This window comes from Stegastes partitus, unplaced genomic scaffold (genome assembly GCF_000690725.1).
Source record: "Stegastes partitus isolate 25-593 unplaced genomic scaffold, Stegastes_partitus-1.0.2 Scaffold2005, whole genome shotgun sequence".
Lineage (NCBI taxonomy): Eukaryota > Metazoa > Chordata > Actinopteri > Pomacentridae > Stegastes > Stegastes partitus.
In genome coordinates, this window is record NW_007579736.1 from 4,503 (window position 1) to 19,046 (window position 14,544).

Sequence of the window (14,544 nt, forward strand, 5' to 3'; positions counted from 1 at the left end):
TGTTCTGTCACTGTCACTGTGGAAGATTTGAAATGCCTGAAAAAACTAATAAGTCAAAGAAATACTAAACGCCCTCAGGCTGAACATCACTGTGATGCAGCACTCCGCCTCACTCAGTTTTCAGAGTTGGGGTTTGCTTTTAATGTGGCACGGAGAATTCATTTTATTATCAAAGTCAAATGTCCAAATAAAGTCAATGTATGCTTGTTATTTATTGGTGAAATATGTACCTCATTACATGGTCTATTTGTTTTGTTCATTTAGTGAGATTGTGCCATTGGGGGGTGACTATACATAACTTTAAATTCAGCATTTGCATGTTATTTCAAACCATTTGAAAAAGAAAAATGTGGATTATGCTTGAATAAATGAAACCCAAACTAAAACTTTCCAATAAGCCTTTCCTAGTATGGTAAAGGGCTGCTATGTTTAATCACATTTATTAAACACCCACTGATGTTGTGCAGAGTTCACAAAGTAGTCAGTTATCGCTTCACTTTTCATGTGAGCAACTGAGAGCGACATTAGTAACATCTTCCACAAGAAACATGCGCATGTCTCCCCATATTTACATGGTATCACATGCGACACTTAAAGAGACTACTTTACACACTAATTGTATGTACAGATGGATGAAAACCTCTGTGACATCAGCCACAGATTTCCTGAACAGTGGTTTGGAAGTATGGCTTAGTACGGTTTTTGTCGCCATCTTGGTAGCGCCTGTCTCCTCCTAAATCTCGACTAATCCAAAAAAAATAAGCAAAGATGTGAAGCGTGAGCTGAGCTGAGGCGGGCCATGCAAACATCTCTGAACCATGGACTCTTGTCTTGTGAAGGCATTTTGTCATTTAAAGTTGCCACGCCCCTAATTATGTATCACTTTAGGTCTTAATATAATGTATACAGTTGAGTTATATAAAAAATCCACCTCTGTACAGTTGTCATCAACAGGGATAGCTACAGAGACCAAAAGTGTTTTTGTACCTGGCTGTGAACATGTTTATTTCTGTTGTAAAGTTGGGCATTTTAACATGGGAGTCAATGGGAATTTAATTGCTTTTGGATGCAGCCTCAAGTGGCCATTTGAGGAACTGCAGTTTTTGGAACTTTCACACTAGCTTCAGTCCCCAGCTCTGCAGGCTGGTGTGCACAGTCGTGCTGTAAATATGTCACTGTGACCTCTGCCCCTTCCCCAGGACTACAGATGGAAATTAGCTCGACAGCTATAGTCTGGTACAAGCATCCTTGCTCTTGAGCATAATGTAGCTGTACATTGTCCAGTCAATAAACAATAAAAATAAAATTAAAACACTAACATTAGCAAAATTAGTAAAATTCTCACAGTGACAACGATAATATGTTGATGCTAAGCAGGTATAATATTTTCTATGTTCATGGAAGTTAGCATGCCAGATGAAAACTCAGTGGCATTCCCCCTCTGCGGACCACAACCTTCAATCCAGACCGACTAACTGACCGAAAGACATCACCTTCCCGGCAGCCGTGCCGCTTGGCGTGGCTAAAAAGCCTGATTAAAGGTGCTGAACAAACAACAAGACCAAATACATTCAGGTCCGATAGGCCTAAAAGTAAACACAAAACCTAATGCGTTCTTGGTATTGGTCCCCTCAAGGTATCCAAAGCGTGCATGTGGTGTAACAATGGATTTGAGCGTCACATGCAACCTGTATCACATGACCGTGGTTATATTTTCCACATTAGCTAACGGTAAGCGTGCAGGCTAACAACAGCAGCAAAAAGGCCCCCCATCCACTGCTCGACCATTGCATGTTGTGATTTGTCATATTCACAGCTGACAAAAATTCTGATGTACAGTAATATCAAGACTTCACTGTCGCCTTGTTCAACATGAGCTGCTGATAAAAGCTTTCGCACATCGAGAGCCACGATCTATACTTAAGCAGTACATGAAAGCTACAGTAAAGGTCGCCCTACAAACAACACCAAAACCTAACTTTGTGTACAAGAATGCCTTCTTACCGTCCTGCAGTCGCTCTGCGTGCAAGGCTGTCTGAGTGTGCTGCCGTTCCACCTGCCTGCTGTCACTGTGGATCTAGGGCATTACCTGGAGTCAGGTGTCAGATGCAGTAAGGACTTGACTGTGTGTGTGTGTGTGTGCCGTGTGTGTGTGCCGTGTGTTTGTGGGCGTACAGGAGAGTGACTCCCTCAACATCTCTAGATATTCTCACATTGATGAAAATTTGATAGCCTCTCTAAGGTACCCTGGAATTAAAAAAAAAAGAAAACTGGCGTGGGTGTGGGCTCGCATGTGCGTCGGAGGGCAGCACATGTACAGTGAGGGCAGGAGGTGTGTCGGCGGGAACAGGGGGCAGTGTGAGCGCTGAGCGAAGAGAGATGGGCGTTCTCCTGTGTCTATTAGTGCTGCTGTGCTGAGGAGGCACAAAGTGACACTTTGTTTTCCCCGCCAGATAGCCAGCGCAGGAGAACAGAGTGGCATTCATCATTTCTTACTGGCTGATGCACACAAAGGCTTTCATTGTGGGTTAACAGCAATCGCGTACGCACATGTGTGATTGTGATGGTTGGTAATGCGGCGCACCACAGCTGCTTAATAACGTTACGCTCACAAATGCACCTCATAGTCTAGTCTGTGAAGCCTTTAACGCACACAGGTTGACCGGTGGAGCTTTTTTTTTTTTTCCCGAAAGCAAACATCATTTACAGGAAATACAGCAGCTTGCTTCCTTCACTCTGGCAGCCACAACACCACACGACTAAATAAGAGCCTCGTTTTACGGCGATATTAATCTGATCTGGAATCATAATGGCTGCGAGCATCAGCATAGTGTTACTGTGTAATAGGGGCAGCTCCCCCACTCTCCAGTTTTGGCAGGCGCACACTGCAGTCTCACAGGGATATGGTAATGATGGGGCTTTACCAACCTGGATGCTGCCTATATTACAGCAGCATAGCACTTCAAAGACAGACTGCTCTCTGACTGAGTGTGTGCAGAAACAGAAACACCCAGTAAAAGCAGTACAGACATGCACGGATATCCACATGTGTTCTCTCACACACACACACACACTCACAGAGAGTCTTAATGACTCCACTTAATGTGAAACGAGGCCGGGATCAAACACCCTCAGCTATGCTAAGTGATACTGTAGCAGAACAGCCACTGCTCTTGACAAGTGGGGAAGCAGTCATTCAGAATTCTCATGGAAATGAGAGGAAACGTCTGAATATGTGGAGTTTTTTTCTTCACTGCACAGAAAGCAGAATCGCATGTTAAGATGGAAATATGTTAATGTATGTGTTGGTAGGCTAATGAATGATAAGGATCACAGGGGGGAGGGGGGGAGATGTGCATAAAAAGGGCAAAATGTGAGCTAATTTTATAATTAAATGACATGAAATATATAAAGCGACACATATGTAGCTCTTAGTTACTGTGTTTTGTATTTGCTTTACAGTTTGCTTTGGTTTAAAGAGGATTAGTTGATTAAAGGAAGCGTTGATCAGCAGAAAACTAATCTGCAAATAATCAGTTTAGGCTGTTGTAAGCAAAAACGCTAACATTTGACGGCTACTCCAGTGCACTGCTGCAACTCATGATTTTTTCCATCAATGTTTCCCAAAATGACGTCCGCAGATGTCTTGTTTTGTCCAAAGATGTTCAGGTTACTGTCACAGAGGAGCAAAGAAACAAAAAAAAGGTGGAGTAAAAAAAATCACTCAAACCGATTTATCGATTATCAAAATAGTCGACGACTGATCGTTGCAGCTCCAATCGAACTCCTCCCTTGACCTACAGCCTGCTGAATTTCCGGGTTATTTTTGATATTCCCTGAAACCTCTGAGGCGACCAAAAGGCCTCAGACACGTCAGTAAAAGAAAACGAACGACGTCTAAAACTGCACAGAGTATTATTTGGGGCAGAGGCGTGTTACATAAACACGTGTAACCTCAACTAGGGAGCAACTTTCTGAAGAGATGATGATAAATTGCATCACTCAGGGATGAATAATGAGGACAGAAGAAACTGAGTGGCCGACTGTAATTACAATTCCGTGCTTTCGATGAGGAAAGCAATGATACTAATACAAGTATTTGTGTAATTTAAGCGAGGTAAAATACTTTACAAATAATGACTTTGCATAGCAGGGTTATTATCAAGTCAATTTTTAAACTACAGGAGTATTGTTGCACTACCCATGACCGCACCAGACAAACTAGCTTCATGGGAGAATACAGTTTCTAGAGCAAAACTGGCATAAAAATCAAGAAACGTGATGCCATGCAACAACACTTTGATTCGGCCAGTGCATCAAATTATCGTTTTGTACAGATGAGAGCTGCAACGATGAACTTTTAGGTGTTCAGCAATGTGCAGCATCCAGTGCAACATCAGACACATCACTGTTTCTATAGATCTTCATACACCATATTTAAAACAACACGCTATCCCACTTTCTCCCACTACTATTGCACATCTCTGATTGTACTCATCTATTCCATTATAATCTTATTAAATAAAGGATTAGTTGTCAGCGATTACATTAATCTGCAACTATTTTGATCATCTATTAATCGTTTTTTAAGAAAAAAGTCTAAATTCTCTGATCCCAGCTTCTTAAATGTGAATATTTCCTGCTTCCTTTCCTCCTCTACGACAGTAAACTAAACATCTTTAGGTTGTGGACAGAATGGGACAACATCGTCTTGAGCTTTAGGGAGCTCTGATCGACATTTGTCACATTATTGACCGAACAACTAATCGATTGATCAAGGGAACAGTAAACAATTAAAGCAGTGGTTGGTAATACATACACTCCTCTAGTGATCGGCTGACACTAAAACTAAACGTGGGTCTTCCATTTTTTTTTTTTAGCAAAATGGGTGTTTCCACGCAAACACACAGAAAACAAATGAGTCAGACGGGCCTTGGTCCGGTCTTACAGCGACTCAAATCAAAGCCACAGTTGCAGTTTTATCAGAGGTTACAGGGTGATACATGACTCAAATAAAATGGATGCACGTCTGGCATTGCGAAGGCGCTCCACACATGTCTCTGCAAAGATCCCAATTAGTCACCATTTGGGTGGTAGTGATGATGACATAACAAGTGTTTGTTGTTTACAGCGTCCAAAACCATCAGGCTGGATGTGAAGCTGATCGCTGCTGCTGCTGCTGCTGCCTTAAGAAACACTCCAACCATCCTCAATCACATGCTTCATCTTAAAACCTCTTTTCTTGCACAAACCTTGAATTGCACATGAGCAGCTCTGATGACTACTACGGTCTGGAACTGTCATTCAGGTGGAGAATCAGCCAACCACACCGGTTTACTCCACACCAGCAGCACCACAACCCCAGCAGCAGCAGCAGCAGCAGTCTGGCTCACTGCCATCTATTCTCTTCTGTCTGTGTGTCTCAGCACTGACGATGACAGTAATGCAGCATTGATTTAAAGCCTTTAAATGACGCGTGGAGAGATAAATCCATAATTTCACTTTTTTTTTTCCTTCTCTCTCTCTCTCCTCCCTCTCGCAGGCCCGCACCATATGGCCTGTGCATGGTTTTCGAGCTGACTCAAACATCCTAACATTTCCACAAGCCCGTATCGAGTATCGTTTGGAGAAAGACAGACCGCGATAGTGAAAGGCTACATCAACGTACAGCCCCAAAGGCACGGATCGATAGGCGACCGTTAATGGCAGATTAGCGCACACTGGCGCACGGGGATTACAGTCTATTAATTGCGGACTAAAAGGCGCACAGAGAACAAAGAATCTGGCCTCTGATTTCCTCACACATTGTCACAGATGGCGTTAAATTGATTCTTTCGGATTGAGGAAAAAAAATTGATCACAATTTGGCCTGTTGACATCGGCGTTTGCGCATTTCGTGCCGGATCAAATTGCAAATCCCAGCCCATTTACAGCCACACACACACACACACACACACACACATCTGCGATGGATGGAGCAGGAGATCTGAGCGGGTCAGTGGGGAATGAGGAGGTGGGCTACAGTGACAAGGTCATCAGCGTCGTGGAAAATGGAAAACAATGAGCACAAACAATATGGAAGAGGAGAAGAAGAAGAAAAAAAAAATCCCACCACCTTTTGTTCGGTAAAACGCGACGCCTTCCTCCCTCCGATCGGCGCTGAGGTGCAGCAGCTCCGGCTGCTCCGACCCTTTTGTGTTGCTGATGCTGCGGGTGCCCGACACCGAGACGCACGCACCGAGTCCCGCACAGCTGCACGCGTGAGAGATGATGGAGATGGAGATGGGAGGGTGTGGCTGAGGGAGAGAGAGAGAGAGAGAGAGAGAGAGAGAGAGAGAGAGAGAGAGAGGCGCAGACAACAAGAGCTCCGGTCACGATGCCAGCACGTTACCGGAACGTAAACCGGCGCCGATCGGAGGTAATTAAAGAGACGAGGAGCTGAATGGAGACGCTGCAGCCGCCCCGAGGAAGAGGAGGAGGAGGAAGAAGAGGAGGAAGAGGAGCAGAGCTGAAGGTGTGAATCCTGCAGGGACCGTTTAGTGAGAAACGCTCGTGCAGCCCGTCAAGCAGCTCTGCTCCACATCATCCGGTCCGGTTTACAGAGGATCAGCCTGGAAGTCCAAGAGCTGATGGTTGATGTCTGGACGATATATGTGGGAAAAGAATCGCGATAAAATGTTGACTATCATTATTTATGATTTAGGTGAGCCATTTTTAGCACAGACAAGCAAGATTTTTTTTTAATTTTTTGTTGACGTTGTGGAGTTTTTTTTTTCTTTTAATATATAAACATGTAAATTCACAAGTTTTTCCTGAGTATAGTAGATATGATCTGTAATTTAACAACATAGAGAAAATCTTTAAAACATCAGCTAAAAAATAATATTCAAAACAAAATATTTGAAAATTATTTACATCATGTATTATTTATATTATATTAATTTACCTTTTTTTAAAAAAAAAAAATCTGTAGAATATTATTTTCTGCTGCTGATTTAAATACTGTAAAAAAAAAAACAAAATAAAAAATTACAGTCAAATGTGGTAAAAGAACAAATGACCAGATTTGTCATGGGGACATTATTTACAGTTTTGGCCTCTTTTTTTCCATGTGTAAATTCAAACAATTTATTAGATATTGGACATTTAATAAAATAGGTGAAACTTGTTGAATAACAGTAAAATAATTTCTTTTTAATACATTAAAAAAAAAAAAACATTAAAATTTCACAGGGTGGAGCTGGACTATATATGTGAAAGATGTATTATGACAGATTGTTTCATTTCAGGCTTAGTGATAATAATTGAACTGACCTATTTTTGAATTATTACTAGAAAAACATGTTGATATAGATTTTATGTGTAGTTTAGCCCATTTTTATTATTTTGTTTTTGTCTACATGTAAGTTAATATGTTTGTTTTTGTACATTGTTTTTAGGACAGTGTGGCGCTGGATGATGCACGTGGTAAAAACAAACAAACAAAAACACAAGCTAGATAGCTAGCTATTATCTGTCATTTAACAAAACAATAACATAAATTATAGTTGAAAAAACATTGACCATATGCTGACATTTTTGCTGATTTAAATACAATGAAACTGTAATTTGTTACATTTTGTAAAAGAACAAATTACTCTTAGTAAAAATACTGATTTTGATGTAGACATTTTGTTTTTTAAACACTTAACATGCAAATTATGGATTTGTTCTGTGATTTTACTAGTTATTATCTGTAATGAAACAAAACAGCCAACCATGGACTCGTGTGAGACCTGCGCGCCTGACTAAGGTTCTCCATTCACCGCTATGAGAGGCTGTTTGAAACAGGAGGGAGAACATGGAGCTGAACTGGTTGTCTTCATGATGTGCATCATGACAGCTTGTATGAAGTGTCTATACATAGAACTAATGTTATACCTACTTCATAGTCAGGGAGTGAGCAACAAATATTCTCTTTTATAGGCAGAAATTCAAGCAAACCTAAACAAATGTGGGGATTTTGTCAAACATGATACTAAACCATCCACTATATATAAAAATGAATGAACTTGACATGACGTCACCCACAGGTTTCCTGAACAGTGAAGCTCAGAGTGGAGGCTCCAGCCTTCACCGTCTTGGCAGAGCCTGACTTCTCCTAACGGCTGACTAATTGGCTGGTCTTTTGTTAAAGGTTGTGTCGGCCCTTTGTTGGTCATTTGGGCAGAAAGTGATCAATCCTCATGTTAGTCCAAAGCCAAGTCAAGATCTGGATGGAGCCAAGGTGCTGTGTGTAGATGATGTCATTGTGTTGACCTCATCAGACAGTGATCACACAGAAGAGTCACTGAGAGCAAAGTGTCAAAATTCTGGAAAGTTCTAACGAGAAGGAAGGAGAGCTCAAGAGTTTGGGACATTGTAACTGTGATTTGATTTGCAATATAATGTCAGTTTAGTATTAACCGTGTAATAGATTTAAATCATGTGATGGAGCATTACAACATCCATCCATTATTTATACACTGCTTAATCCTCACTGGGGTGTTGGAGTCAAGGGACACCCTGGACAGGTCACCAGTCTATCACAGGGCTACACTTAGAGACAGACAACCAAGCACACTCACATTCACACTTACAGACAAGTTAGAATCACCAATTAACCTCAACATGTTTTAGGACTGTGTGGGAGGAAGCTGGAGAACCCAGAGAGAACCCACGCTGCACAGGGAGAACATGCAAACTCCACTCATCCCTGGTGACCTTCTTGTTGTGAGGCAACAGTGCTAACCACCAAGCCACCTTGCAGTCAGCATTACAACATGAGATACTATAGAAAGTGGGACTGTCACCCACCAAGGACGGCATGAATTTGTAAAACTATTGATCCAACAGTTTAAATCCTAGATCCAATGTGCTGCATAACTGGCATCCTGAAAGGCAGCCTTTGAGAATTCCTAATTCAGTGCTTCCAAATGTCATTTTGATTTGAATAATTCAACATTAGTAAGGAATGTAAAAACTTCAAGGGTCTGCGCAGCAATGGCCAAATCTGAGGTAAATCCAGAGTACACTATAGAAAACTGTAAAAGAAACAAACAAACAAACAAACAAACAAAATGGTGAAAATCTGGCAGCAAAAGTGCCAAAAAAATTGTTAAAAAAACTAACACTATGACTTACAAAAACGAGTGTGAAAATAATGTCATTTTTTTCCCACCTGATTTGAATACATTAACACAGTCGGATGTTACAGTCACACATTGTAGAAGAATAAAATGTTGTTTGTAAAAGTACAGATTTATGGAAACTGTTTACAGTTTTGGACTGTTTTTTAGGAGTCAAAATGTAAATTATATTTTTTCTATGATATCTGTAAATACAGCAGTTTTTTTTTTAGTAATTAATATATTTTTTTCAGTCAAATGACAGCAAATATTTGTAAAACAGCAATATTTTTTGCTGATTTAAACAGTGTAAAAAATGGTGTCATTTAACAGTCAGTTGCAAAAAGAATTAATGAATTAAAATTATAATTATACTAAAAATACAGATTTTTTTATATGGACATTATTTACAGTTTTGGCCTGCTCTTTTTAAAAAATAATTAATGTGTAAATTATTACTTGTTTCTGTGATTTTACTACACATTATTTGTACTTTAACAAAACAAGGAAAATCTGAAAAATGGTTCCCTTCAGGAACGAGGTGCTGAGACTCAGAGTGTTCTGTATTCAAACACCAGGGCTCATAATCACAGCTAAAAGCCATCTGGTTGTAAATGTACCCACATTATCATATTTAAATAGGATTAGTATTATATTTGGCGCATCTCTCTCTCTTTTTTAAACCATATAGTATGTACATTTGCACATTATCAGGGGGATATTGTGCACATTCCTGCACATTCTATGCCTTTTATGACTTCAAACTGCTGTTGCTCTGCTGTTTATTTGTCTTGTAACACTTGCTGTCTACTGACTTGCAACACTTGCTGTATTTTTAAATCTTCTTATCCTTTTTTTTATTCTCTGCTTGTCAGCGTTTACTGCAATGCACCGAATCAACACATTAAAATCCTCTTATGTGAAAACCTACTTTGCAATAAAAACTGGTTCCGAGGATTTTATTTTGAAAGTCTGGCTCGCTTTTTGTTACTTTGCTCGGTTTTAAATGAGAGGAAACATTTAAGGCATTTGACACCAATTGTGATTTTTTTTTAAAAGTGCAAACATCTATTTAAAACAAAGCATGGTGCGAGGAGGCAGCGTTTTATTTTGACAGTTCTCATAGGAATTGCAGTTTTTACTCATTTTTGCGCACTTTACGCACTTAAGAACTTCAGTATGGGTACGTGGTAGGTGAAGCAGGGGTTCTTTTCTTACGTAGTGGTTAGAGTTCAACTTAGAGAAGCGGATAGGTATCAAAGAGACACCCGGGACACGAAGCATGCTCCCTCGCAGGCAGGACTACGGCATGAAGCGGGGCGCGGCGGCTCGGAGCGGCTCGCTGATAAACTTTCGGAGCGCGGTGAACTCGGGCTCGGTGCGCCGCAGCTCCGCCGTGCTGCCGTCGGTGCTAACGTTCCTGGTGATCGTAGCATCCGGAGGCCTGCTGCTCATGATCGAGAAAGGAATGCTCAACAGCATGGAGACGCCTTCACCCCGGGGTAACGGCAGGCGGCTGGACTTCATCCGGCAGGCGGGGAAGCGCAGCGCTGATGCCGCGGACGTGGAGTTGCAGGTAAAGTAAAGAAACGCACCGCTGGAGGCGAGTTTGGAGTGTGTGCGGTCTCCCGAGCCAGATTTGGTTGAGAGTCGTGCCTGCGTATAAACTTATGTCGCAACAGTTGCAGATCTGCCGCAAACAGCAGCTTAAAGGCTTTAAAGCGGTTTGCTCCGTGACCGGAGTGGCAGCTGCGTTTCACTCCGTTTCTGTGAAAGAAAGTCGAAGCAACTCAATCCGATTTTCCTGACCTGGAGGACCTTAATGCAACATGATACAGGCCCTCTATTAGACCTGCTCTGGCTGCTATATGCCTTCATCTCTCTACCTCCACGTCTCCAGCTAAACCACTGCTTGCAAACGCGTAAAACTGGAGGGCTGCATCTTTAAAGCAGAGATAGGTGTCTATGTTATGAGATCAGTGGGTAAAAATCCCACACTAACCTTTCAGTGTTGTGTAACTCAAGAGACCTGAGAGAAAACTAGACTTCTGCACCGCTTCTGAGCTCAGGATTTAGAAAATCTAGCCTCTAACAAGAGATTTTAGCCAATCTCAGGTCTTTTCACAGGTGAGACTGTACGAGCAGCAACAACAACACTTCCACACTGCCTAGTTATTCTTTTTACTTTAAGTGCACACTAAAGCTGCCCTTGTCTGGCTTTATCCGATCCATTCTGGAGAACATAATCGTCTGGCTGCACTACATTATCATTCTGCTTCAGGTGGAGAGGAAAACAAACAAAACAAAGCTTCACAGTTGTCCAGAGGTAAACAAAGGATGCAGAACTTTGGTGTTTCCTCAAAATAGTGACAAGTTGAATTGTTTTGGTGGGACATGTGCATCCAGGGAGAAGAGAACTAATTCAAATGGATAATTCACTGGAAAAAAAACAACCCAGCAACTTGAAATGTTCTGAGTCTCTACAGTTTCACGCTTTGATCCAAAGCAACACACATCTGAGAGCAGACACAACACAAGCAAGGGTCTGGTCAGGAGAAAACCACCTGGATAAGAGCCGCAGAACAAGCTCAAGTGTGAAAGGGCGTTGATGCCAATAGCAGGCTGTAGGGAGGAAATGTGAATAATAATTGTTTTGTTTTTTTTTGCTGCTCTGAGGTTGTTTTTGTTTCTTGGAGGAAAGAAAACAGGAAAGAAACCAGCCAGTAACAGGCTCATACCTGCATCCTACATCCAGTGAGTCAGACTACAGCTGCCATTAGAAATACTGTCATACAGCAAGCATACAGATAGGACACACTGATTTGATTAAAATTTCCGCCTTAATTAATCAGATTAAGAATAATAGTATCTCAAGCGTTGTACACGATGAGGCCTCTTACTGGTGCAGCAAAGTATCTGATCAGCGCTAGCAGAAGTACCGGCAGCTGCTGTGGTTGACGAGATTCTTAGAAAATGCTGTGAACTAGGAACAGCTTATCAGCAAACAGTTTGTAGGGAACATGAGCTTCGTTCATTAGAGATTTGTGGTTGATTTCTTCGAAAACTTTGGCCCCAGGCTGCTCTGATATGACGATAAAACACCTCGTCATGTGCTGACGGCATGTTTGAAAGGGAAGCTGCCTCCAACTTGCAGCAGCTTCTGACACCATTACAGAAATCTGCGACGTCTTTTCGCTCAGTCTAATTTAGGATGTCTGTAATTATATTTTGTAAAGGGGAATTCCAGTTCAAGATATCTACAGCTTCATTCACACTAGTTCTAACAGAGTTTCAGACATCCGAAAAAGGACTGTGTAGATATGTTGAATTGAGGAAAATCAGAGATATCTTGATCTAGAATTATGACAAGTCAGAATTAAGTTGAAGTTATCAGAACTGGAATTAATACGAGTCATTATTTAGGCTGCACACATGTGAAATGTAAATTACAGGTATCACAACTGTAAATAGCTATGCCATAATTTCCAGACTATTGAGCGCACCTAAATGTAAGCCACAACCACTAACCTTAAAAAGAAAACTAATTTTGTACATATATAGGCCGCACTTGTTTATAAGTCGCAGGTGTCCTTGTTGTAACGTGAGACATTTACACAGAAAGATTTTTTTAAAATTTTAAATTAAATAAGTACCGGTAAACTACACAAATATGTACCGTAAATGCTTTTTCGAACAGTGCCTGTACCATGGCTGGTTAAATAAATAAAAAACTACAGTAGCCTACCAGGAAAAGTAATTGATGGCTATCTTCATCTTCCTCCTGCGCAGTAAAACTGCAAAAGTCGTCTTCTTCAGTGTCGGAATTGAACAGCCTCAGAATTACTTGGTCACACACTTCCTCAGTCTCTCTTTCAGTGTCACTCTCAATGTCACTTTCATCTCGAGGCAAATTTGTAAAAATCCATAAATTAGCCGTATCATTGTTTAAGCCGCAGTGTTCAAAGCGTGTGAAAAAATTAGTGGCTTATAGTCCAGAAATTACGGTAATAAGAAACCTCATGAATTAATGGTTAAAGTGGCGTCATTTGTCCTAAAAAGAATTTGAATGTTCTTTCTGCCTAGAAATAACACATTTACGGAATTTGGCAATACGCATCCAGTCTAACGGCTTGCTGTAGGTGAAGCCATACAGATGTGCTTGTGGTGGAAGGGGTTTACAACAGAGAGGGCAGAGGATCAGCTGTAGGAGGAGGACTGTATATTTGTTTTCATGTTCATGATTCCTGCTTACTGCAGCTTTAAGTCACTGGTTTGTTTCCACACTTAGATCCTCCAGGAGATCCGTAACCGGACCATCAAGACCATGTGCAGCCAGAAGAACATGCCCCACAGCATCTGGTCTCTGAGCCCCCCGCAGAGGAAGACGCTGCTGCAGCACATCCTGGTGAACGACGAGCACCGCTTCCTGTACTGCTACGTCCCCAAGGTGGCCTGCTCCAACTGGAAGAGGGTTCTGAAGGTCCTGAACGGAGCCCTGGAGAACGTGGACGTCAACATCAAGATGGACCACCGCAACGACCTGCTTTTTCTGTCCTCCCTGAAGCCCGAGGAGATCCGCTACCGCCTCAAGCACTACTTCAAGTTCATGTTTGTGCGGGAGCCCATGGAGCGGCTGCTGTCCGCGTACCGGAACAAGTTCGGAGAGATTGAGTCCTACCAGAAGAGGTACGGGGTGGAGATAATAAAGCGGTACAGAAAGGGCCACGCGAAGGACACATCTGTAACAGGAGACGACGTGACCTTCGCGGAGTTTGTCCGTTACTTGCTGGATGAGGACGTGGAGCGCATGAACGAGCACTGGATGCCCGTGTACAACTTGTGCCAGCCGTGTGCTGTTTCTTACGACTTCATTGGCTCCTACGAGAATCTCGAAAGCGACGCAGAGTTCGTGCTCCAGCGCATCGGGGCACCTCCTTATGTTCACTTCCCAGAGAGGCAAACGTGGTACAAGCCGGTCACCACAGAAACGTTACACTATTATTTGTGCAGCTTACCACAGAAGCTACTGAGGGAACTCCTGCCCAAGTACATTTTAGACTTTTCTCTATTCACATATCCCCTCCCCAACACAACCACTGAACACTGCCGGCATTAAGCGTGCAATCTTTTATAGTTTTGAGATTATTTTTATAGAGAATCATTTGTACTATTTTTATTCCATGGGAACAAAAGGTATTTTGAGAGCTGTTACACTTTTTGTTTGTTTTTTTTAAACTGGCGACGTCTTCATAGCATTTCAAAACCACTAAAGCTTCAAATCCAATACAGGAAAAAGTTACTGATCCGTATGTTGTATGGCCTGTTACAGGAAATGATTTGTTGCAGTATTCGATGATGAAAATGTTGATACGGTTGCAAGACCAAACTGTGTGTGTCT

The 14,544-nt window shown here is 41.8% G+C and overlaps 1 protein-coding gene across 1 annotated transcript; it reads left to right on the forward strand.

Annotated features, from left to right (window-relative positions):
• Positions 1 to 10,313: 10,313 nt before the first annotated feature.
• Positions 10,314 to 14,532, forward strand: chst14 (carbohydrate (N-acetylgalactosamine 4-0) sulfotransferase 14). The gene is made up of 2 exons (XM_008303429.1): positions 10,314 to 10,722; positions 13,435 to 14,532. The coding sequence occupies exons 1-2, from the start codon at positions 10,429 to 10,431 to the stop codon at positions 14,260 to 14,262; spliced, it is 1,122 nt and encodes a 373-aa protein (XP_008301651.1). The 5' UTR covers positions 10,314 to 10,428; the 3' UTR covers positions 14,263 to 14,532.
• Positions 14,533 to 14,544: the final 12 nt, after the last annotated feature.

Excerpts from the sequence above, each read along its gene's own strand:
- chst14 (XM_008303429.1), top strand. The coding sequence starts at position 10,429 with ATGCTCCCTCGCAGGCAGGACTACGGCATGAAGCGGGGCGCGGCGGCT. Across the intron at positions 10,723-13,434 it reads CCGCGGACGTGGAGTTGCAG|ATCCTCCAGGAGATCCGTAA; the intron begins GTAAAGTAAAGA and ends TTCCACACTTAG.